General features: G+C 40.8%; 2 protein-coding genes across 2 annotated transcripts; both read left to right on the top strand.

Annotated features, from left to right (window-relative positions):
• Window positions 1–1,194: 1,194 nt before the first annotated feature.
• Window positions 1,195–6,312, top strand: snrnp48 (small nuclear ribonucleoprotein 48 (U11/U12)). Its single transcript, XM_083910539.1, has 9 exons — window positions 1,195–1,396; window positions 1,948–2,061; window positions 2,152–2,215; window positions 2,302–2,382; window positions 2,868–3,044; window positions 4,532–4,653; window positions 4,808–4,962; window positions 5,049–5,159; window positions 6,103–6,312. The coding sequence occupies exons 1-9, from the start codon at window positions 1,259–1,261 to the stop codon at window positions 6,170–6,172; spliced, it is 1,032 nt and encodes a 343-aa protein (XP_083766665.1). The 5' UTR covers window positions 1,195–1,258; the 3' UTR covers window positions 6,173–6,312.
• A 961-nt stretch (window positions 6,313–7,273) lies between these two features.
• LOC310944555 (uncharacterized protein) lies at window positions 7,274–21,512 on the top strand (the record flags this gene model as incomplete). The annotated part of the gene is made up of 26 exons (XM_083910355.1): window positions 7,274–7,294; window positions 8,830–8,902; window positions 10,228–10,311; window positions 10,405–10,550; window positions 11,738–11,869; window positions 11,975–12,028; window positions 12,110–12,163; window positions 12,262–12,315; window positions 13,487–13,540; window positions 13,672–13,725; window positions 13,855–13,908; window positions 14,041–14,094; window positions 14,248–14,301; window positions 14,840–14,884; window positions 15,141–15,194; window positions 15,307–15,360; window positions 16,051–16,104; window positions 16,453–16,524; window positions 18,039–18,074; window positions 18,159–18,203; window positions 18,285–18,317; window positions 18,654–18,800; window positions 19,562–19,738; window positions 20,891–20,981; window positions 21,100–21,177; window positions 21,307–21,512. The coding sequence occupies 26 exons, from the start codon at window positions 7,274–7,276 to the stop codon at window positions 21,510–21,512; spliced, it is 1,980 nt and encodes a 659-aa protein (XP_083766481.1).
• Window positions 21,513–23,429: the final 1,917 nt, after the last annotated feature.

Here is a 23,429-nt window from a genome sequence, read left to right as displayed (position 1 = left end):
GTTTACACTTATTGGTCTGTATCCAGTAATGTCCAATAAACATTTAATAAGCTTAGTACCTCCTGCGGGGTACTTTGCGGGGCTGCCAGAAATGTTTCTGCGGGCCAATGCATGTATATATATATATATATATATATATATATTTCCCAGGCTCGGATCGTCCCATCGTATCAAACATTCCCGGGAGTATGTCCTTACCGGCTGGTTGCTTTGGCCTTGGACACGACAAATCCATAGAGTCCAAAAGATGGCAACGTAAAATATCTCCATGACGACTGCTGACGAACTGCTCGACTACGGTCGTGTCTGGTCCAAGTGAGTTTAAACACTTAATTTTCACGCAGCTAGACAAACAAACGCTCCTGCTGCGGAGTTCAGGGGTTTCTGTCAAACTGGTTTTAACGAAGTTTTAAATAAAAAACACACGCATATTAAATCTGTACAAGCTCAACAAGACGAGTCGGACAGAGATATTCAAATGAGTTACTGTCAGTGCAACGTGTCATTTACTTTTAGACAAAGTGGTGATACAGTCAGAATAAAGAGAATAAAGTGAGAATAAAGTGGTAATGAGAATAAAGAGGTAATATAGTGAGAATAAAGTGGTAATATAGTGAGAATAAAGATGTAATATAATTAGAATAAAGTGGTAATATAGTGAGAATAAAGTGGTAATATAGTGAGAATAAAGATGTAATATAATTAGAATAAAGTGGTAATATAATGAGAATGAAGAGGTAATAGTGAGAATAAAGAGGTAATATAGTGAGAATAAAGTGGTAATATAATGAGAATAAAGTGGTAATATAATGAGAATAAAGTGGTAATATAGTGAGAATAAAGTGGTAATATAATGAGAATAAAGTGGTAATATAATGAGAATAAAGAGGTAATATAGTGAGAATAAAGTGGTAATATAATGAGAAACCGAAAATTAACAGAAATAAATAACGTTTGTCAAAATATCACAGACAGGACTCGAACCTGCGATTTAAAACGTAAACGTTATTCTTTACCAGCTGAGCTAATAAAAACAGACCAGAATATGGCGCTAGTGTGTTTAATGTACTTTTGTTAGCGCCATGGTTATTTCCAGGCCAAACGTGGTTTGTCTAAGCGGTGTTGCCGTACCACTTCCGGGGAAAATCCGGAAGCGGCGACACACACACACACACATACACACATCTCCACTCGTCAACAAACGCACATCAGTGTCGGTGCTAACGTTTCGTTAATTTTTTTGCGTGAAAACGCGAACATGTCGCACGCTGCGGACACGTTTGCGCTTCACGAGCGTCAGCAGCGTCTCCGGGAGCTGACGGAGTTCACCGGAAACTGCCGGAAACAGATAAACGACATTTATGAGACGCTCGGATGGTCGGCGGACTACGAGCAGGTGAGCTAGCCGTTAGCTTCAGAAGCTAGTAACAACAAAACGCCATCGTTTCATGTATTAAAACGTTTTTGTTTTTGTTTTTTAATAACTGTATTTAAAAGTCTGAACAATACACACAGATCCAGCACAAATGCTGCAGTCAATAGTTTAAATTCAGGCCTGGGAAAACTGCAGTAAACATATGTGTAGTAAAATAATACATTAATAAATATATGGACTTCTATTATGTTTTGTTTTTATACATATCATGACATATCATAAAATAAATACAGGAATACATACATTAATAAATGAATACAGGAATAAATAAATACAAGCTTTACATTTATTTATTTATTTATGTATTTATTTATTGATATGTCAGGTCTCGTCCTCCATATAATTATTGTTAATTAGATAATTATTATTATTAATAAAAAACTCACACTTAAGTTTGCAATCTTAGAAACCAGAAAACATTCACATTTATGGTGTTGAATTGATTTGTGTGTTAAAATGAACCAGTGCAGGTCAATGTTGTTTATTATTGTGTGTGCGTGTGTGTTTCTCAGGAAGTGATGGAGCAGTGTCCGTACGACCCCGCTCACAGGGTCCCAGTCAGAAACATGGACAAACACAAAGGTTCCTGCCGCCTCACAAAGATGGGTTACTCCGCACAAGAGCAGGTAGAAACACAATTACTCGATTAATCGAGGAATAATCGGTAGAATACTCGATTGCAAAAATATTGCTAACGTGATGTTTGTGTTTCGCAGGAGGACTTGTACGATCCCTCCGTGTGTTACGAGAACAGCAGCAGCGTCAGGAGCTTCCACATGGGTGAGTTTGGGGTCAATGGAAAACGTTGAAATGCCGCCAATCTTCTCAAACGTCTCGCTTTATCCCGTCTTGAATCTTTCGTGCAGACAAATCCACGCAGCACCAGGTGATTCTCCAGGCTCGAGCTGCTGCGCCGCTCATGAGGATGGAGGGAGTCTTCTGGCAAGGTGTGAAATAATCGAGATCACACCCAGTAAAGTCACTGTTCGTCGTGAAATAAAGCAGGTTTTATCTGAAATGAAAGTGTATTTTAACACCACGTGACACAGATACTGTCCTTTTGTCTGCAATTACACATTGTAATGATTTATTATGTGTTATAAACATGTTATATGTGTAGATCTAACTGTTCACGGTCGTGTAAGCAGATCATCAGTTTCCGTAGTGTAGTGGTTATCACGTTCGCCTAACACGCGAAAGGTCCCCGGTTCGAGACCGGGCGGAAACAAGACTTTTTGGGACTTAAAATGGTGGTTTATCTTTTGTTATTTCATTATCATTAACATTTCACCCCTTATTTAGAGGTCAAGGCGATAAATAGATCTCTGAAATCTAGATCTAAAGGACGAGGTTTTACTGAATCGTGTCTCGTCTTCAACCTTAACTCTTCTTGTGTTTTTTTTTAAATAAAACGCACCCTGTTCTCCACCAGGTCAGTACTCGGGTCAGCCCGTCGACGTGCCGCAGAACCACAAACGCGCCGTGTGTGACCTCACCGTCGCCGACCGCCTGGCTCTGTACGATCACGTGGCCGGCGTCCGAGAGAAGGAAGACGCGGCGTCCAACAACGAGGACCTCTACGTGGACTTGGTGTCCAAACTTCAGAGAGGTGATGGTTCACTCATTCTACATTCTTCCTGTGTTGTTTGGCTAACTCCATGATAACTCTATGCTAACTCCATGCTGACTCTAACTCTATGATTACTTGTTATGCTAACTCAATCCTAATTTCATGCTAACTCCTGCCCAATCATGCTAATTTCATGCTAACGCTCACTCAGTCCATGCTAACTCCATGATAGCTCTATGCTAACTCCATGCTAATTTCATGCCAACTCCACGCTTACTCCATGATGACTCCCGATAAGTCTATGATAACTATTATAGCTCATTTCATGCTAACTCACTCAGTCCATGCTAACTCCATGATAGTTATATGTTAACGCCATGCTAATTTCAAGCCAACTCCATGCTGACTCCATGATGACTCCCAATAACTCTAATAACTTGTTATGCTAACTCCCGCCCAATTATGCTAATTTCATGCTAACGCTCACTCAGTCCATGCTAACTCCATGATAGCTCTATGCTAACTCCATGCTAATTTCATGCCAACTCCACGCTTACTCCATGATGACTCCCGATAAGTCTATGATAACTATTATAGCTCATTTCATGCTAACTCACTCAGTCCATGCTAACTCCATGATAGTTATATGTTAACGCCATGCTAATTTCAAGCCAACTCCATGCTGACTCCATGATGACTCCCAATAACTCTAATAACTTGTTATGCTAACTCCCGCCCAATTATGCTAATTTCATGCTAACGCTCACTCAGTCCATGCTAACTCCATGATAGCTCTATGCTAACTCCATGATAGCTCTATGCTAACTCCATGCTAATTTCATTCCAACTCCACGCTAACTCCATGATGACTCCCGATAAGTCTATGATAACTATTATAGCTCATTTCATGCTAACTCACTCAGTCCATGCTAACTCCATGATAGTTATATGTTAACGCCATGCTAATTTCAAGCCAACTCCATGACGACTCCCGATAGCTCTGATAACTTATGTTATTTCAATCCTAATTTCATGCTAACTCCCACCCAATCATGCTAATTTCGCGCTAACTCTCACTCAGTCCATGCTAACGCCATGACGACTCCCGATAACTCTGATAACTTATGTTATTTCAATCCTAATTTCATGCTAACTCCCACTCAATCCTAATTTCATGCTAACTCTCACCCAGTCCATGCTCATTTCAAGCCATCTCCATGATGACTCCCGATTACTATGATAACTTGTTATGCTAACTCAATGCTAATTTCATGCTAACTTCATGCTAACTCCCAACCAATCCATGCTAATTTAATGCTCACCCAGTTCATGATAGCTCTATGCTAACTCACGCTAACTCCATGCTAACTCATGTCACCTCCGAGGACCTCTACGTAGACTTGGTGTCCAAACTTCAGAGAGGTGATGGTTCACTCGGGACAGTTTTGCGTGAAACTGTGGTGACGTGGGTTTTCTTGCGCGACACAAACGAGCGATCGTGCTAAAGCTGTTGTTTTGTGTCGCAGACGACGGTCAGAACGAACCCAAGACTCACCTGGAGCTGATGGCAGAGATGAGGGACTACAAGAGGCGGCGTCAGTCCTACAGAGCCAAGAACGTCCACATCACCAAGAAGTCCTACACTGAGGTACGGGAACGTCCACAGCTGCTGCTGCTCTACTGCTGCTGCCCTCGTGTGGTCACTTTGTGTCATTGAGGAAAACGTTCTTTACGTCTGTAAGCCCAGTCCACGGCGCAGCTCACTTCCTGTTGAATGAAAGTTTAAATGGTCGCTGTTGCAGGTGATCAGAGATGTCATCAACGTCCACTCAGAGGAGCTCACCAGGCAGTGGAGAGCAGACGAGGAGGAGGAGGAGGAGTTGAAGAAGAAGAAGGAGGACGAAGAGGAGAAGGTGAAGGAGGAGGAGTCTATGCGCTCTGAACATTCCTCACACAGGTAGAAAATAAAAGATTCACCATAAACCATGTTCTGCGATCTCCCTCTGATGTTTGTTGTTGTTGTTGTTGTTTTTAATCTGTCAGACGTCGCAGATCTCCGTCGTCAGAGTCTCTCGTCTCTCGCAGCCGACGCCGACGTGAACGAAGTCAAGAGTCTGAGATCAAGAAGAAGAAAAGAGAGAAGAAGAAGGAGAGGTACAATCGTTTTACTGGATTATTCAGAGTCAAATTTATTTATAAATCACATTTACAAGCAGCTGAGCCGCGACCAAAGAGCTGCACTGAGTGCTTAAGTGCAAATAAACATTGGAAATGGATTATAATCTATCACTTACTTTAGTGGATTATGAACCATATTTTTATTGGATTATAATCTATGATTTATCACATGATATAATGTTTTATGTATCATATGAAAAATCAAGAGAAATAAAACATTTTGATAGTTTGTTTTTCGTAGTTAAAAAAACCAAACGATTCTGAAGATCTTTATGTGGAAAGTTAATTTGTTTTTATCAATGTCTTCTTCGTCTGTTGTTTGGCTAACTCCATGCTAATTTCATGCTAACCCCACGCTAACTCCATGATGACTCCCTATAAATCTATGATAACTTGTTACACTAACTCAATGCTAAATTCTTACTTACTCCATGCTAACTCCCACTCAATCCATGCTAATTTCATGCTAACTCCATGATAACTCCCGATAACTGTATGATACCTTGTTGTGCTAATTTCATGCTAACTCCTGACAACTTCATGCTAACTCCCACGCAATCCTACTAATTTCATGATAACTCCACGCTAACTCCATGATGACTCCCTGATAACTCCATGCTAACTTCATGCTAACTCCATTCTAATTCATGCTAACTCCCACTCAATCCATGCTAATTTCGTGCTAACTCCACAATAACGCCACACTAACTTCATGATGACTCCCCGTAACTCTATGATAACTTGTTACGCTAACTCAATGCTAGTTTCATGCTCACTCCATACTATCTCCTGACAACTTCATGCTAACTCTCACTCAGTCCATGCTAACTCCAAACTGACGCTACGCTAACTCCATGCTCCATGTTTTGTCACCTGCAGTGAAATATAGTCTCATATTTATTTATTTTTAAAAACACAGGGATTCTCGTTCTCCCTGTGAGCGAAAGAGGAAGAAGAAGAAGAAGAGAGAGGAGCGGGAGAAAGACTGATGATGATGATGATGATGATGAAAGAAAAAACATGAACATTTATTTAAGTCTTTTTTTTTTTTTTAAATAAAGTGCTGGGTTTTACAGTGTCACTCTCAGACAGACTCCGCCCCCTGCTGCCTGATTGGCTGAGAGTGATTTCCGACGACACAACGACATGGAATGTCGTGGCACGTTTGAACCACGTGGGGTCAAAGGTCACTGTGCTTCAAGCTGCCACGTTGCCACGGTAACACCATTGTCTCTGTAACGCGAAGCATTTCCTGTTCCTGTGAAATCGCAATAAAGACGTGGCGTTGTGTTCAGAGTCGTGAACGTCGTGTGTTTTCATTCGTTCACGGTGAGCGACAGAGTGTTTCCTGTTCTCAACATTTTCAGACTTTATTCTCGTAATTTTAAGACATTTTTCTCGTACTGTTACAACTTCATTCTCATACTGTTACGACTTTATTTTCATACTGTTATGACTTTATTTTCGTACATTTACGACTTAATTTTCGTACTGTTACGACTTTATTTTCTTACTGTTACGACTTTATTCGCGATAGATGAATGTTTTTTTTCTCTTCAGTTTTTCAGACCAAGACTAAAACACTGTGTGGCCTTTTGTGTCGACAGTGATCATTCTCACTCCTCTCCACCAGAGGGCGTCTTAAGCCCATGTTGCAGCGTGTGAATGGGTGAAAACTGTAGAGGAAAGCAGCTTCATCAAGACTAGAAAAGCTCTATAATAGCAACTCTTCTTCTTCTTCTGATTTTATTTGGTGAAATGTGGTGAAGTAAAAGTTGCTAGAAATACAAATAAAGCACAGATACAGATACGTAAATGTTGTACGTATCTGTATCTGTAATACTGAAGCACAGAAGCGAAGTATTTGTACTGCAGAAAAACTCTGGTATTTCTCACCGTGATGACGAGAAGAGAAGACGACAGGAGACGCCCGTCAGAGCCCGGGAACCTGAGGGCTCCAGGAGACTGAGGACAGAGGAGACAAGACTGAGGACAGAGGAGACAGCAGAGGGGGAAACTGTGTCCTGCTCTTGGTTTACCATCATCTGTGTCCTGAAAACGTCCGGTGAAGGTTCTGATTCTGCAGAATCATGGCAGCCTCCAGTGAGCAGGTAAGAAGCATTTTAGCATGTTAGCATCTAACATTGTGACGTTTTTCAGCGGGAATAGAACGTTCGTCTGTAAATAGTTGATTTTGTGAACTGAACTCAATACAGAACTGAATTAAACGCTCTTTTTTTTTTTGTTTGACAGATAAGTCTGAATTTTGGGGGATGTGTAGGTGATCACGCACGTTTGTTGCCACTCAATTTTGGTGGGAATCGACTCACAGATGACGTCACAAAACAGGATCAAACTTTCAATAAATCCCAATCTCTTACAATGGGTAAAACTGTAAAACAAACTAAAATATCTCTGTCAAACCTCATCAGATTTGAACGTAATTTGCTGTGTGTGTGCAGAATCAGACACTCTACCAGCAGATTAAATTTCATCCAGATCCGATTGAGATTACAGATTTGGTGTCAATTTAAACATGGTTCAGTCCCAATGAATGGGTAAAACTGTAAATCAAACTAAAATATCTCTGTAAGAACTCATCAGATTTGAACGTTATTTGCTGTGTGTGTGCAGAATCAGACACTCTACCAGCAGATTAAATTTCATCCAGATCCTTATCAGATTACAGATTTGGTGTCAATTTAAACATGGTTCAGTCCCATTGAATGGGTAAAACTGCAAATCAAACTAAAATATCTCAGTCAAACCTCGTTAGATTTGAACGTAATTTGGTATGTGTGTGCAGGACGGTACACTCTATGATCAGACTAAATTTCATCTGTATCTAATCCAGATTACAGATTTGGCGGTCATTTACTCTTGTTCAGTGTGTAAAACTTAAATGTTTCATTTCACTTCCTGTCTCAGCCAGAGTTTTCGTTTTAAAAACTTAAAAGTTTCTTGTTTTAAGGAAAATATTCTGACGATGGCTTTAAGTTGATTTTGCTGTAAATCTGCAGCTGATTTCAGACTCTGACGATCAGACAGAGAAATCTGATGAGGTTGAATTTAAGAATGTATTCATTAGAAAGAACGTCTAACCCATAAATCTGACGTGGTTTTAGCTTGTTAGCTTTAGCTTGTTGCCCCCCCCCCCCTTCACAGGAACACTTGAGGAATGTGAGAAGAGTCTGAGAAAAGTTTTTCCTCCTGACAAAGAACAAAGAATCCTCTGAGTCTGAGTGAAACTGTCACTTTATCTTCACATTTTACCTTTAACTTAATATTTTATTTGTAACTTTATTTTACCTTTAACTTAATATTTTATTTATAACTTTATTTTACCTTAAGATTTTACCTTTAACTTAATATTTTATTTATAACTTTATTTTATCTTATTATTTTACCTTTAAATATATTTTATCTTATTATTTTACCTTTAAATATATTTTATCTTAATATTAATCCCAAAAAATGGCTGCCAGAAGGAACAAGTCAGTTTAAGTCTACGATGTCTTTAAGAACACGTTCACGTCTTTATCTTCACTGTTTGTATTAAGTTTGTAAACCACTCACTCTCCCACACCAAAGCCCGACACTAACGTTCTTAATAAAGTTCTTAATAACGTTGTGTTTTGTCACACAGACGCGGTTTGTGGTGTTGCTGCTGTGCGTCGTCTTCTGTTTCTGCCAAGACGAATATTCTGGAAACCACTCAGGTCAGAGTCTGTTTTTCACTGATGAGAAACAATGTAACCTTCACATTCCTGTTAACACGTAACATCATCTTCATCATCGTCAGTTTAACAGACGTCTGTAAACCACTCACTCTGCTGGGTCACCTCTGATGCTAGCTGCTAATGTTAGCATCCATGCCCAACAACGTATAGCTACTATCATTCAGCTTTGTTTTTTTTAACGCCATATTAGCATGTTAGCATATAAATGACCTACTTTACAGCCTGAGACAGCTTCACTCACACAGCTTCAATTTCACCAAAGTCACTCACTCTCACACACCAAAGTAACTCACTCTCTCACACCAAAGTCACTCACTCTCCCACACCAAAGTCCACTCACTCTCTCACACCAAAGTCACTCACTCTCCCACACCAAAGTCACTCACTCTCCCACACCAAAGTCACTCACTCTCCCACACCAAAGTCACACACTCTCCCACACCAAAGTCCACTCACTCTCTCACACCAAAGTCACTCACTCTCTCACACCAAAGTCACTCACTCTCCCACACCAAAGTCAATCACTCTCCCACACCAAAGTCACTCACTCTCCCACACCAAAGTCACTCACTCTCCTCACACCAAAGTCACTCACTGTCCCACACCAAAGTCACTCACTGTCCCACACCAAAGTCACTCACTGTCCCACACCAAAGTCACTCACTGTCCCACACCAAAGTCACTCACTCTCTCACACCAAAGTCACTCACTCTCCCACACCAAAGTCACTCACTCTCCCACACCAAAGTCACTCACTCTCTCACACCAAAGTCCACTCACTCTCTCACACCAAAGTCACTCACTCTCCCACACCAAAGTCACTCACTCTCCCACAGCAAAGTCACTCACTCTCCCACACCAAAGTCACTCACTCTCCCACACCAAAGTCACCCACTCTCCCACACCAAAGTCACTCACTCTCCCACACCAAAGTCACTCACTCTTTCACACCAAAGTCACTCACTCTCCCACACCAAAGTCACCCACTCTCCCACACCAAAGTCACTCACTCTCCCACACCAAAGTTGTTGATCCACTGCTGCCTCCATCACTAACTTACAATGACTGATTTGAGTGAATTCAGCTTTTAAAATATTTACTTTAGACTTAACTCAGTGACACAAAGTGACCACACGAGGCAGCAGAGGACCAGCAGCTCCTTTGTCCCTGTGAGCTAAAATCACTGGTTTTCTCTATGGGCTTTGGTGTGGGAGAGTGAGCGGTTTAGACGTGGACGTGTGACGTAGATATCGTAGACTCATAGGAGGTGGTAACGTCTTCATTTTCAAACACCTGTGATGCAGGTGAGGACCAAACCATTGAAGGCTCCGTCGTCGTCATCGTCGACCCCTACGACGACGTCATCATGGCCTCTCCTCGTCGACCAGGTGAGATCAGCGATCCTCGCTCTCCTTTCACCACCTGTACGACGTTTCCGTCCAAACTGTGTCGTCATAACCGTGCGTCTCCACGTCCTCCAGAGACGCCGCGCCGCCATGACGGGGGTCAGCGACCCGACTATGACCCGCTCGCCCCCACACGGGTCACCATGATCACAGAGGACGCCGTCCCTTACGCCACCATCGCAGAGTCCCACTACGCCAAGGAGGACACGGAGGTCATGCAGGTGAGACCACCATCGGGGGGGATTCACACATACACACCAAATGGATAAAATGACCCAAACCCCGCCCACTTTGGAGCGTCACCATGTCGTCAAACTTTATCGTAGAGGCGTGGTTCAAACTTTAAACGAATCACGAGACTCAAGACTTTTCTCACCTAAATCAAAGTGTTGATACATATTACGGTTTTCAAACAATAGCAGTTTAAGTTTTGTATTTTATTTGGACATTTTCAGAGTTTCAGAGAGAATGAGTGTGTATTGTGCCTTTTTTTAATAAAATAGATGTTAAATCTCTCAATTCTCTGTCAATTCGCACACGTTTCTCACAAAAATGTGAATGTGGAAGTTCCACACATTTACTCTGTGTCATCGACTGTTCTTCAAATACGACAACTGTCGTCCAAAATTTGACAATTTTTCTTTAAAATGTGTTTTTTGGTCCAAAATTTGACAAAAACAACTTGCTATACTATGTCGTCCAAAATTGGACACTTTTTAAGAAAATCATTTTTTGGTCCAAAATTTGACAACATTTTAAAAAATAATAATTTGGTCCAAAATTTGACAATTCAAAAAAAAAAAATTTTTGGTCCAAAATTTTTTGAAAAAGATTTTTGGTCCAAAATTTGACAAAAACGTCTTATTATACTATTTCGTGTAAAATTTGACAATTTAAAAAAAACATCCTTTTTAGGTCCAAAATTTGACAAAAACGTCTTATTATACTATGTCGTCCAAAATTTGAAAAATTTTAAGAAAATGATCTTTTGGTCCAAAATTTGACAACATTTTTTGATAAAAAAAAATTTGGTCCAAAATTTGACAATTTTTTAAAAAATAATTTTTTGGTCCAACATTTTTTGAAAACTTTTTTTGGTCCAAAATTTGACAAAAACGTCTTATTATACTATTTCGTGTAAAATTTGACAACTTTTTTTGAAAATCTTTCTTTTGGTTTAAAAAAATGTTTGGTCCTAAATTTGACAAAAACGTCATACTATGCTATGTCTGTTAGAAACAGGTGTTTGGAAGGGGAAGGGGCAAACAGGGAGGGGGAGGGGCTTGGGCGACCAGCTAAAAGAGTCACTCTCTCTCTCTCTCTGTCTCTCACTAAGTTTTAAAGGTTCAATTCACACAAATCAGTTTGTTGTGTTGTTGTATAACTTTTTACTTTGTGTTAAATGAAGTTTCCGATCACGGATTCGTCCTCGGAGGAGGAGGAGGAGTCTGGCGGTGACGCGGCGCTTGGGGAGGCGGGGCCTACAGAGTGCGACTGTGAACCTGGAGAACCGGGATTCGCTGGTTTCGCTGGACCAAAGGTTTGTGGTTAGGAAGAAAATAATAAAATGAAATATAAAAGCACAGCTCTGTTGTTTTTATGTGGCTTTATTTTGTTAAACAGCGTTTGCTCCTCTTCCTGTCAGGGATCCACAGGTCTGCAGGGTAAAGCCGGTCAACCAGGAAGTCAAGGCAGAGACGTGAGTCTGAGTGTTTTTACTTCATCATCGTCACAAAACTGAGTTTCATGTTCAGTGTTTGAGTCTTTTGTTATTGTTCAGGGTTATAAAGGAACCAAAGGAGTTCAGGGAAGAGGAGGAGACACTGGAGCAGTGGTGAGGAAACATCATCATCATCATCAGCATCATCATCATCATCATCAGCATCATCAGCTCTACTAAAACACCTTCACCTTTGACCTCTTGTCCCTCAGGGCGACGCTGGGCCTGATGGAGACGATGGAGCTTCAGGTTTCTCTGGAGCGATGGTGACGTTATACTCACTCACTCTCACACACCAAAGTCACTCACTCACTCTCCCCCACCAAAGTCACTCACACCAAAGTCACTCACTCTCTCACACCAAAGTCACTCACTCTCTCACACCAAAGTCACTCACTCTCTCACACCAAAGTCACTCACTCTCCCACACCAAAGTCACTCACTCTCCCACACCAAAGTCACTCACTCTCTCACACCAAAGTCACTCACTCTCCCACACCAAAGTCACTCACTCTCCCACACCAAAGTCACTCACTCTCCCACACCAAAGTCACTCACTCTCCCACACCATAGTCACTCACTCTCCCACACCAAAGTCACTCACTCTCTCACACCAAAGTCACTCACTCTCCCACACCAAAGTCACTCACTCTCTCACACCAAAGTCACTCACTCTCCCACACCAAAGTCACTCACTCTCCCACACCAAAGTCACTCACTCTCCCACACCAAAGTCACTCACTCTCTCACACCAAAGTCACTCACTCTCCCACACCAAAGTCACTCACTCTCCCACACCAAAGTCACTCACTCTCTCACACCAAAGTCACTCACTCTCCCACACCAAAGTCACTCACTCTCCCACACCAAAGTCACTCACTCTCCCACACCAAAGTCACTCACTCTCCCACACCATAGTCACTCACTCTCTCACACCAAAGTCACTCACTCTCCCACACCAAAGTCATTCACTCTCCCACACCAAAGTCACTCACTCTCCCACACCAAAGTCACTCACTCTCCCACACCAAAGTCACTCACTCTCCCACACCAAAGTCACTCACTCTCCCACACCAAAGTCACTCACTCACTCTCCCACACCAAAGTCACTCACTCCCTCACACCAAAGTCACTCACTCCCTCACACCAAAGTCACTCACTCTCCCACACCAAAGTCACTCACTCTCCCACACCAAAGTCACTCACTCTCCCACACCACAGTCACTCACTCTCTCACACCAAAGTCACTCACTCTCCCACACCAAAGTCACTCCTGTGTCCCTGTGAGCTAAAATCACTGGTTTTCTCTGTGGACTTTGGTGTGGCAGAGTGAGTGGTTTACAAACGTCTATCTAACAGTTAAAGACAAAGACGTGATCGTGTTCTTAAAGACGTCGTAGACTTAAACTGACGTAGATTTTGTTTTGTGAACAACAGGGAGAAACAGGACTTCCAGGTGATCCAGGTGAGCGCGGAGAGCTGGGTCTGAAGGTACACACACACACACACACACACACACACACACACACACACACACACACACACACACACACACACACACACACACATTAAGATGAGGTCATGGAGGAAGTCATGTGACTGAGTCTCTTCTCTGTCCACAGGGTGATGGCGGCATGGAGGGACCTCGAGGAGGGGGTGGAGCTCAAGGTGACACTGTAAGGAAACACCTGTGTGTGTGTGTGTGTGTGTGTGTGTGTGTGTGTGTGTGTGTGTGTGTGTGTGTGTGTGTGTCATATAACTTTGACTTTATGTTGATATTCTTGTGTGTGTGTGTGTTATTCCAGGGTCGTCGTGGTGACGCTGGACCTCCAGGACCAAAGGGAGGTAAAGGTATCGAGGTAAAGAAGAAAAGTTCAATGTTAATCTATATGTTTTTAAATGTTATAAATATATATGATATATGATATATATACATTCTATTGTGTGTGTGTGTGTGTGTGTGTGTGTGTGTGTGTGTGTGTGTGTCTCAGGGTTCTCGTGGTGATGAAGGTAAACATGGTCCACAGGGACGAGACGGACAGAAGGTAAAACATCAGACTGTCAATAGTTGTTGTTGTTGTTGTTTGTTCTGCAGGAAGGAAACACAAGTTTAACTTCATTTACATCAAAGTTAAACTGTATCAATAATACTCTTATTATTATTATTATTATTATATATTAGTATTCTTTGTGTCCAGGGTCAGATCGGAGCTCCAGGGTTTCCAGGAGACGTCGGCGACAAAGGCTACACTGTGAGGATCTGTAATCTGTAATCTGAGTCTAATCTGAATATCTCCACTGAAATAATCTGATTATCACCACTAATATAATGGGATTACATAAACTCTAATAATCCGATTATATACACGTATATAACTGGATTAATTCAATTCTAATAATCTGATTATGTACACTAATATAATCGGATTACATGAACTCTAATAATCTGATTATCACCACTAATATAATGGGATTACATAAACTCTAATAATCTGATTATATACACGTTTATAATGGGATTACATCAACTCTAATAATCTGATTATATACACGTTTATAATGGGATTAAATAAACTCTAATAATCTGATTATGTACACTAATATAATTGGATAAAATAAACTCTAATAATCTGATTATGTACACTAATATAATGGGATTACATAAACTCTAATAATCTGATTTAATTCTGTAATCCAGCCAAATTAAGAATATATCAGGATATGACAGACTCAGATTACAGAGATTATTTATATTCCCGTGTATCTAATAATCCCGTTTTCCGTCTGCAGGGTTACCGCGGACAGCTAGGGGGCGTCGGACCCAGTGGACCAAAGGTACGGACACTCACTCGGGGTCACATGATTCATCATTCAGGCCACGCCCAGTCCTGGTCCCGGTGACTCCGCCTCTTTATTCAAATACACACACTGGCAAATGAGGTGGGAGGAGCCTGAGAGAATTAAAGTTCTACTCGCGCTGCTGTAACGTGATGAGATTAACGTATAAATAATGATTCAACCTGAAATGACCTGGGCGGCCACTGGGGGGCCCCAGAGGGACTGATGTGTTTTTAATCCTGATTTCTCTCAGGGAGGGAGGGGAGTGGACGGAGCGCGAGGAAGTGACGGTGATCCTGGAGAAGACGTGAGTTCAGATGAGTTCACATTTATTATTGTTATTATTATAATAATAACAATAATTAAACATTAAATCTACAAAACAATCAGTTTTATTCACTCTGTGATTTTCTCCTCAGGGTCTGATTGGAGTCCCGGGCCTCATGGGAGAGCCTGGACCATTTGGTGCTAAGGTAACATAGCAACATGCTAACATAGAAACATGCTAACAAGGAAACATGGTAACGTAGAAACATGCTAGCATAGAAACATGTTAACATAGAGACATGCTAACATAGAAACATGGTAACGTTGAAACATGGATATATAGAAGCATGCTAACATAGAAACATGCTAACATAGAATCATGGTAACGTAGAAACATGCTAGCATAGAAACATGTTAACATAGAAACATGGATACGTAGAAACATGGATACGTAGAAACATGATAACGTAGAAACATGATAACATAGAAACATCCTAACGTTGATACATGCTAACATAGAAACATGATAACATTGAAACATGGATATATAGAAGCATGCTAACATAGAAACATGGTAACACAGAAACATGCTAACAAGGAAACATGCTAACAAAGAAACAGGCTAACAAAAACATGGATAGATAGAAACATGCTAACATAGAAACATGCTAACTTAGAAACATGATAACGTAGAAACATGCTAACATAAAAACATGGATAGATAGAAACATGCTAACATAGAAACATGCTAACTTAGAAACATGATAACGTAGAAACATGCTAACATCAAAACATGCTAACAGCACAGGAAGCTAAACTCTATGTCAGAGTCCTGGTCCAGGTCCAGGTCCTGGTTTTGTTGTGACCTGACAAAATGTCTTCTTCTTTTGTTTCAGGGGAACAAAGGCGACGGTGGCGTCAGAGGTCCACGAGGCAGAGGGGGCGCTGTGGTGAGTGAGCGTCAGGACAATACAGCACTGACACATGAATGAATGATATTAATCACCCTGAACCAGGCCGAGTCCACCAAGGATAGCACCCCCTGTGGCAGGAAACGGCACTGTTCACATATGTAGTCGTGGGGTCGAGACCAAACAACATGTACAAACTCAAACTCATGTCTTCACTGGAAAATGACAATGGTGGATTGTTATCAGGCTAACGGGCTAAGAGGCTAACGTTAGCATGGCACTTATTGACATCACTCTGACTCTGCAAATTAAAATGTTTGTTTAAAAACAAATTTACATAAAAGAAGAACAAAACCAGGAATAAAAATGTCTGTCTGTCTCAAACAGGGAGGAGCAGGAGAACAAGGAGACGCAGGAGTACCAGGAAAACCTGGACCAAAGGGTCTGCAGGGCCAGCTGGTGTGTACACAACAACAACAACAACAACAACACACCACAACAACATCAACATAACATAACAGTACAACAACAACCACACACCACAACAACAACATAACATAACAACACACAACAACACAACACAGCAACAACAACATAACATAACAACACACAACAACAGCACCACAACAACAACATAACATAACACACAACAGCACAACAACAACAACAACATCAACATAACATAACAACAACACACAACAACAATACCACAACATAACAAAACAACAGCACAACAACACACCACAACAACAACATAACATAACAATACAACAACAGCACACCACAACATAACATAACAACAGCACAACAACAACAACAACACACCACAACAACAACAACACACCACAACAACATAACATAACAGCACACAACAACAACACACCACAACAACAACACAACAATACACAACAACAACACAACAACACAACAATACACAACAACAACAACACAACAATACACAACAACACAACAATACACAACAACACAACAATACACAAGAACACACAACATAACGACACAACAACACACAACAAAGAAACCACTTCTCACTTCCGGGTTTGTTCTGACTTTAATGTGACATTAAAAAGAGGAAGAATCAAGGGACAGTCCCGTGTGTGTGTGTGTGTGTGTGTGTGTGTGTGTGTGTGTGTGTGTGTGTGTGTGTGTGTGTGTGTGTGTGTGTGTGTGTGTCCTCACAGTGTCCTCATTTTTCCTCACAGTGTCCTCATGTGTCCTTGTGTGTCCTCACAGTGTCCTCATGTCCTCACAGTGTCCTCACATGTCCTCATGTGTCCTCACAGTGTCCTCATGTGTCCTCACAATGTCCTCATGTCCTCACTGTGTCCTCGTGTGTCCTCACAGTGTCCTCACATGTCCTCATGTGTCCTCACAGTGTCCACAGTGTCCTCATGTGTCCTCATGTGTCCTCACAGTGTCCTCATGTGTCCTCATGTGTCCTCACAGTGTCCTGATGTGTCCTCACATGTCCTCACATGTCCTCACGTGTCCTCAGTGTCCTCATGTGTCCTCACATGTCCTCACATGTCCTCACAGTGTCCTCATGTGTTCTCAGTGTCCTCATGTGTCCTCATGTGTCCTCATGTGTCCTCAGTGTCCTCACAGTGTCCTCATGTGTCCTGATGTGTCCTCACGTGTCCTCACATGTCCTCACATGTCCTCACAGTGTCCTCATGTGTCCTCAGTGTCCTCATGTGTCCTCACAGTGTCCTCAGTGTCCTCATGTGTCCTCACAGTGTCCTCATGTGTCCTCATGTGTCCTCATGTGTCCTACAGGGTTTCCACACACACTATAAAGCAATGGTTCTATTTCAAAAAGTCTATTTTTACAGTTAAGTGTGAAACTTTCAAAACTTCAGAAACTATTTAGGTTTTAAAAAGTGTAAAATCTTTGGTTAATAAGAATAAATGTTGTTGTTGTTGTTGTTGTTGTTATTGACTTGTTTTTCTAACAGGGATCTAAAGGAGAGTCAGGAGCAGCTGGAGATCAGGTGAGGTTTTATTTGAAGAAGAAAAACTAATCATCTACGACTCAAAGTCTACAAATATGAACTTTGATTGTTTTCCTGCTGCAGGGGTCGTCAGGCAGGAGAGGGATTAAAGGGGTCAAAGGTCAACAGGTAAAGTTTAACCTTGTTGTTGTTGTTGTTTGTTGAACGTCTGCAGGAAGTGATGAACGCTTTGTTTTTATTCTGTTTCAGGGAAACGAAGGCGAGCGAGGAGATAAAGGACAGGTGAGTTTAAACAAGTCACAGTGTGTGTGTATATGTGTATATGTGTGTGTGTATGTGTATATGTGTATATATGTATATGTATATGTGTGTGTATGTATATGTGTATATGTGTATGTATGTATATACATGTGTGTATATGTATGTATATGTGTATGTATGTATATATGTGTATATATGTGTATATGTATGTATATATATGTATGTATATATATGTGTATATGTATATATATATTTACATATACATACATATTTATGTATGTATATGTATATGTATATGTACTCATCTGGGCTGAATTTTTACATTAATCTCTTCTATGTTTGATGTTTTCCTGACAGCGTGGCCTGAAGGGGGCGCTGGGTCCTGATGGAGTCTCTGGACCTGTGGGTCCTCCAGGACTCCCCGGATCCAGAGGAGACCTAGGTCCACCTGGTGACGCTGGTGTTAGAGGACGAGCCGGAACCAAAGGAGTCCAAGGTTCTTCAGTGAGTCTGTGTTCTGCTCACACAACAACACAACAACAACACACACAACAACATAACACAACAACACAATGAACTAAAGGAGTCCAAGGTTCTTCAGTGAGTCTGTGTTCTTCAGCTTTAAAAAGATCTGTTTTACTGCTCACACAACAACAACACAACATAACACAACATCACAATTACAACACAACAACATAACACAACACAACACACAACAACAACACACAACAACAACATAACACAACAACACAACAACAACATAACACAACACACAACCACACAACACAACAACAACATAACACACACACAACAACAACAACATTACACAACACAACAACATAACACAACACACAAAACACACTACACACAACACATCAACAACACAACACATCAACAACACACACAACACAACAAGAGCACAACAACAACACAACAACAACGCACACTAACACACAACCACACAACAACAACAACACACAACCACACAATACAACAACACACACAACACACAACACACACAACAACACACACACAACACAACAAATCTGTTTTACTGCTTTTCTTCACTCTCCCACACCAAAGTCCACAGAGAAAACCAGTGATTTTAGCTCACAGGGACACAGGAGCTGCTGGTCCTCTGCTGCCTCGTGTGGTCACTTTGTGTCACTGAGTTAAGTCTAAATGAACTCTGGACTTTGGTGAGGGAGAGTGAGTTGCGCTCATGTCAGAGTCAAAGCTGATCTGTGGTTCTGGTCCTGGTTCAGGGTTCTGGTCTCAGTGATGATCAGGTTCTTCAGTTGTGTCGTGGTGTCGTCTCAGCTCAGATCTCTCAATACGCCTCATCTATCAGAGCTAAGTGTTCTCAAGGATGTCCTGTCAACAACAGTACACTCATCGGACCACCAGGGGTCAGAGGTCAACCAGGGTCACCGGGGAAACATGTGAGTAAACAACAACAACTGTGGTTTATGCAAATGAGCTCATTTTTACTGGTTTTTAGAAAGGGTTTGAAAGTTTAAGTTAAGTTTAGTTTTATGTTTTAGTTTAAGTTTTAGTTTTAGTTTCATTTTTATTTGTTTTAGTTTAAAGTTTTAGTTTAGTTTAGTTTTTATTTGTTTTAGTTTAGTTAAAGTTTTACTTTTACTTTTAGTTTAGTTTAAGGTTTAGTTTTAATCTTAGTTTAAGTTAATGGTTAAGCTTTAGTTTAAGTTTCAGGTTTTGTTTTAGTCTTAGTTTAAGTTTAAGGTTTAGATTAAGATTAAGGTTGAGTTCAGTTTAGTTTAGTTTTCGTCTTAGTTTAAGTTTAAGTTTAAGATTTAGCTTCAGTTTAAGTTTCAGGTTTAGGTTTAGTTTTAGTCTTAGTTTAAGTTAATGGTTAAGCTTTTGTTTAAGTTTCAGGTTAAGTTTAAGGTTTAGCCTTAATTTAAGATTCAGGTTTAGTTTAAGTATTAGTTTAAGATTAAGTTTTAGTTCAGTTTAGTTTAGTTTTTGTCTTAGTTCAAGTTTAAGGATTAGTTTAAGTTTTAGTTTACTTTTAGCCTTAGTTTAAGTTTTAGTTTAAGGATTAGTTGAGTTTTAGTTTAAGGTTTAGTTCAAGTTTTAGCCTTAGTTTAAGTTTTAGTTTAAGTTTTAGTCTTAGTTTAAGGAATAGTTTATGGTTTAGTTTAAGTTTTAGTTTAAGGGTTAGTTTAAGTTTTAGCCTTAGTTTAAGTTTTAGTTTAAGGTTTAGTTTAAGTTTAAGTTTTAGTCTTAGTTTAAGGAATAGTTTATGGTTTAGTTTAAGTTTTAGTTTAAGGGTTAGTTTAAGTTTTAATCTTAGTTTAAGGAATAGTTTAAGGTTTAGTTTAAGTTTTAGTCTTAGTTTAAGTTTAATGTTTAGTTTAAGTTTTAGTTTGGTTTAGGTTTAGTTTTTTATTAGTTTGAGTTTAGATTGAGTAAAATGAGTAAATAATGAGTTAGTGTTAACTAATCATTAGTTAATGATCTGAGCTGATGAACTAATGATGACTGTTCTTCATCTTCATCATCTTCATCATCATCATCATCATCTTCATCATCTTCATCATCATCATCATCATCATCTTCATCTTCAGGGAAAAACAGGAAAATCTGGAGTGAGAGGATCCAGAGGAGTTCAGGGCGATCGAGGACTGCAGGGACAGAGCGGAGCTGAGGGAGAGAGAGGTCAGAGGTCACACACACACACACACACACACACACACACACACACACACACACACACACACACACACACACACAGTCGTCGTTTCCCTTATTTTTATTTTATTTTTTTAATGAACAGGTGAAAAAGGACCTAAAGGCTCCTCAGGTGATCCAGGTCTAGGACTGTCAGGACCTGATGGACCACAAGGCCTCACAGGTAAACAGGTGTAAACCACTCACTCTCCCACACCAAAGTGGGACCCTAACCCACTTTGGTGTGGGAGAGTGAGTGGTTCATTTCCTTCTCGTCATCATGTATAATGCTAATTACTTCCTCTCTCCTCAGGTTTACCGGGTCACGCCGCAGAACCCAGTAACGGCGTTCCCGGCCCCCGCGGTCCTCGCGGCTTCCCCGGAGCGTCGGGTCAGCGCGGCGCCGTCGGGAACGCCGGCGTTCCGGGGTTCTGCGAGGCGCGTGACTGCGGCATTTACGCGGCGGTGACGCGTAAAGAGCAGGGTCTGGTGAAAGGGCCGCTCGCTTCCACCATCTGAGCGCCGTCACAGCGCCACCTGCTGGAGAGGAGGTTGAGGATGTTGATTTTGAATCTAAAAGCTCAAATGACAAAAAAGAAAAACTGAATACCGTGTAAATATGTTGTAAACATGTTCTTATTCTAATAAACTGTGTGATGTTTTCTTTTTTTTTACATAAATCCTCATCATTTAAGACTTAAACAATAACAGGATAATATGTGTGTATTTTTAAAAATACTACAAATGTATTAAAATGTATTTTAATACCAAACCTCATAGAGTAAACCAGTGATTTTAACATCACAGCACACTTAGCTTCAGGCTAACAAGAGCCCACAACGTGAATTTGTTAGCTTAATGCTAACAACACAGCGTTAGCTAAATGCAAACACTGAAACTATCTTAGCTTAATGTTAACAATATAGGCTGAAAACACATCCGAGTTAGCTTCATGCTAACAACACCGTGTTAGCTATATGCTAACAGTAAAACACTACCTTAGCTTAATGTTAACAATATAGGCTGACAACACAACACTGTGTTAGCTTCAGGCTAACAGCACAGCACTGTTTTAGTTTTAGGCTAAAAACAGTGTGTTAGCTTCAGGCTAACAAGAGCCCACAACATGAATTTGTTAGCTTAATGCTAACAACACAGAGGAATGCTAACACTGAAACACTTTCTTAGCTTAATGTTAACAATAAAGGCAACACTGAGTTAGCTAAATGCTAACACTAAAAAACCTATGTGTTAGCTTCATGCTAACAACACTGCTGCCTCCATCACTAAGTTACAATGTCTGATTTTAGTGAATTCAGCTTTTATAATATTTAATTTTGGCTTAACTCAGTGACACAAAGTGACCACACGAGGCAGCAGAGGACCAGCAGCTCCTGTGTCCACTGTGAGCTGAAAATCACTGGTTTTCTCTATGGGCTTTGGTGTGGGAGAGTGAGTGAGTTTGCCTCACAGTGAGATGGTTAGAGATTTAATCCTAAATCCTGAAAGGTCACTTTGAATTGAAAAGAAAAACCGTGATAATGTCACGTGACGTCACAGGAGTTTCCGCGCGCACATCAGTTTCTCTTCTGCTTCCTGTAAAACAGCTGTTTGAGGGAAACACGGGACTTTCCCGCGAGACTTTCACTTTCCCCCCCCACGTGAAACTCAATCACGGATTATTGTGAGATCAGAATTACACACGATTATTATCATCAGGTGATGATTTTAACCTTAATAATACACAATAATCCCTCGTGGCGCTCAGGGGAATTTTTTTTTTGTTTTTCAGATGTTTTCACACAGAACTCCACCCGAATATGAGTCACTTTAAAAATAGATGTCGCTTCCTCGTGCTCGTGTTCGGTCACGGATGATGTTTGACACATTTTCCGAATCTGCGTCAATAATCCTTTAATTCGGCGTTCACAGAAACCGACTTTCTGTCAAGCGGTTAACTTTTTTTTTGTCAAATAAAGACGATGAGGTTCGCGCTGAGACCACGTCAGTGACGCCGAAGTCCGCCGAATAACCGAGCATCGTCGGAGACGCACGAGCGCGAGCTGTGCGCGCTCACAGAGTCAAGTTACGCGCAAATACGCACTAAATTGTCCGTTTTTCTAAAGAGGTTTGGTGCGAGACGCGGTGAAATTCCCTTGATGTGGTAAACAAAGAGTCGGCGCCGCTGCTTTGAAGTCTTTAACGTTAATTATTCATAAAAAAAATCCTAACAATAAGTTTATTATTTCACAAAGAGGAAGAGAGAACTTTCCCTGCTGGGACTTTTTTTTTTTATTCTTCTTCTTTCATTTTAAAAACAAACACGCCCCCTCACACACACACACACACACACACACACACACACACACGCTTCAACCTAGACCACGCCCCTTGTCTCGCGCTTGGTTTAAAAAGTGGACACAAATTGTCGCGTGT

The sequence above is a fragment of the Microchirus variegatus genome, assembly GCF_963457635.1.
Source record: "Microchirus variegatus genome assembly, chromosome: 2".
NCBI lineage: Eukaryota > Metazoa > Chordata > Actinopteri > Pleuronectiformes > Soleidae > Microchirus > Microchirus variegatus.
The sequence above is the reverse complement of the archived record's forward strand: the minus strand, read 5'-3'. Positions and strand labels throughout refer to the sequence as shown.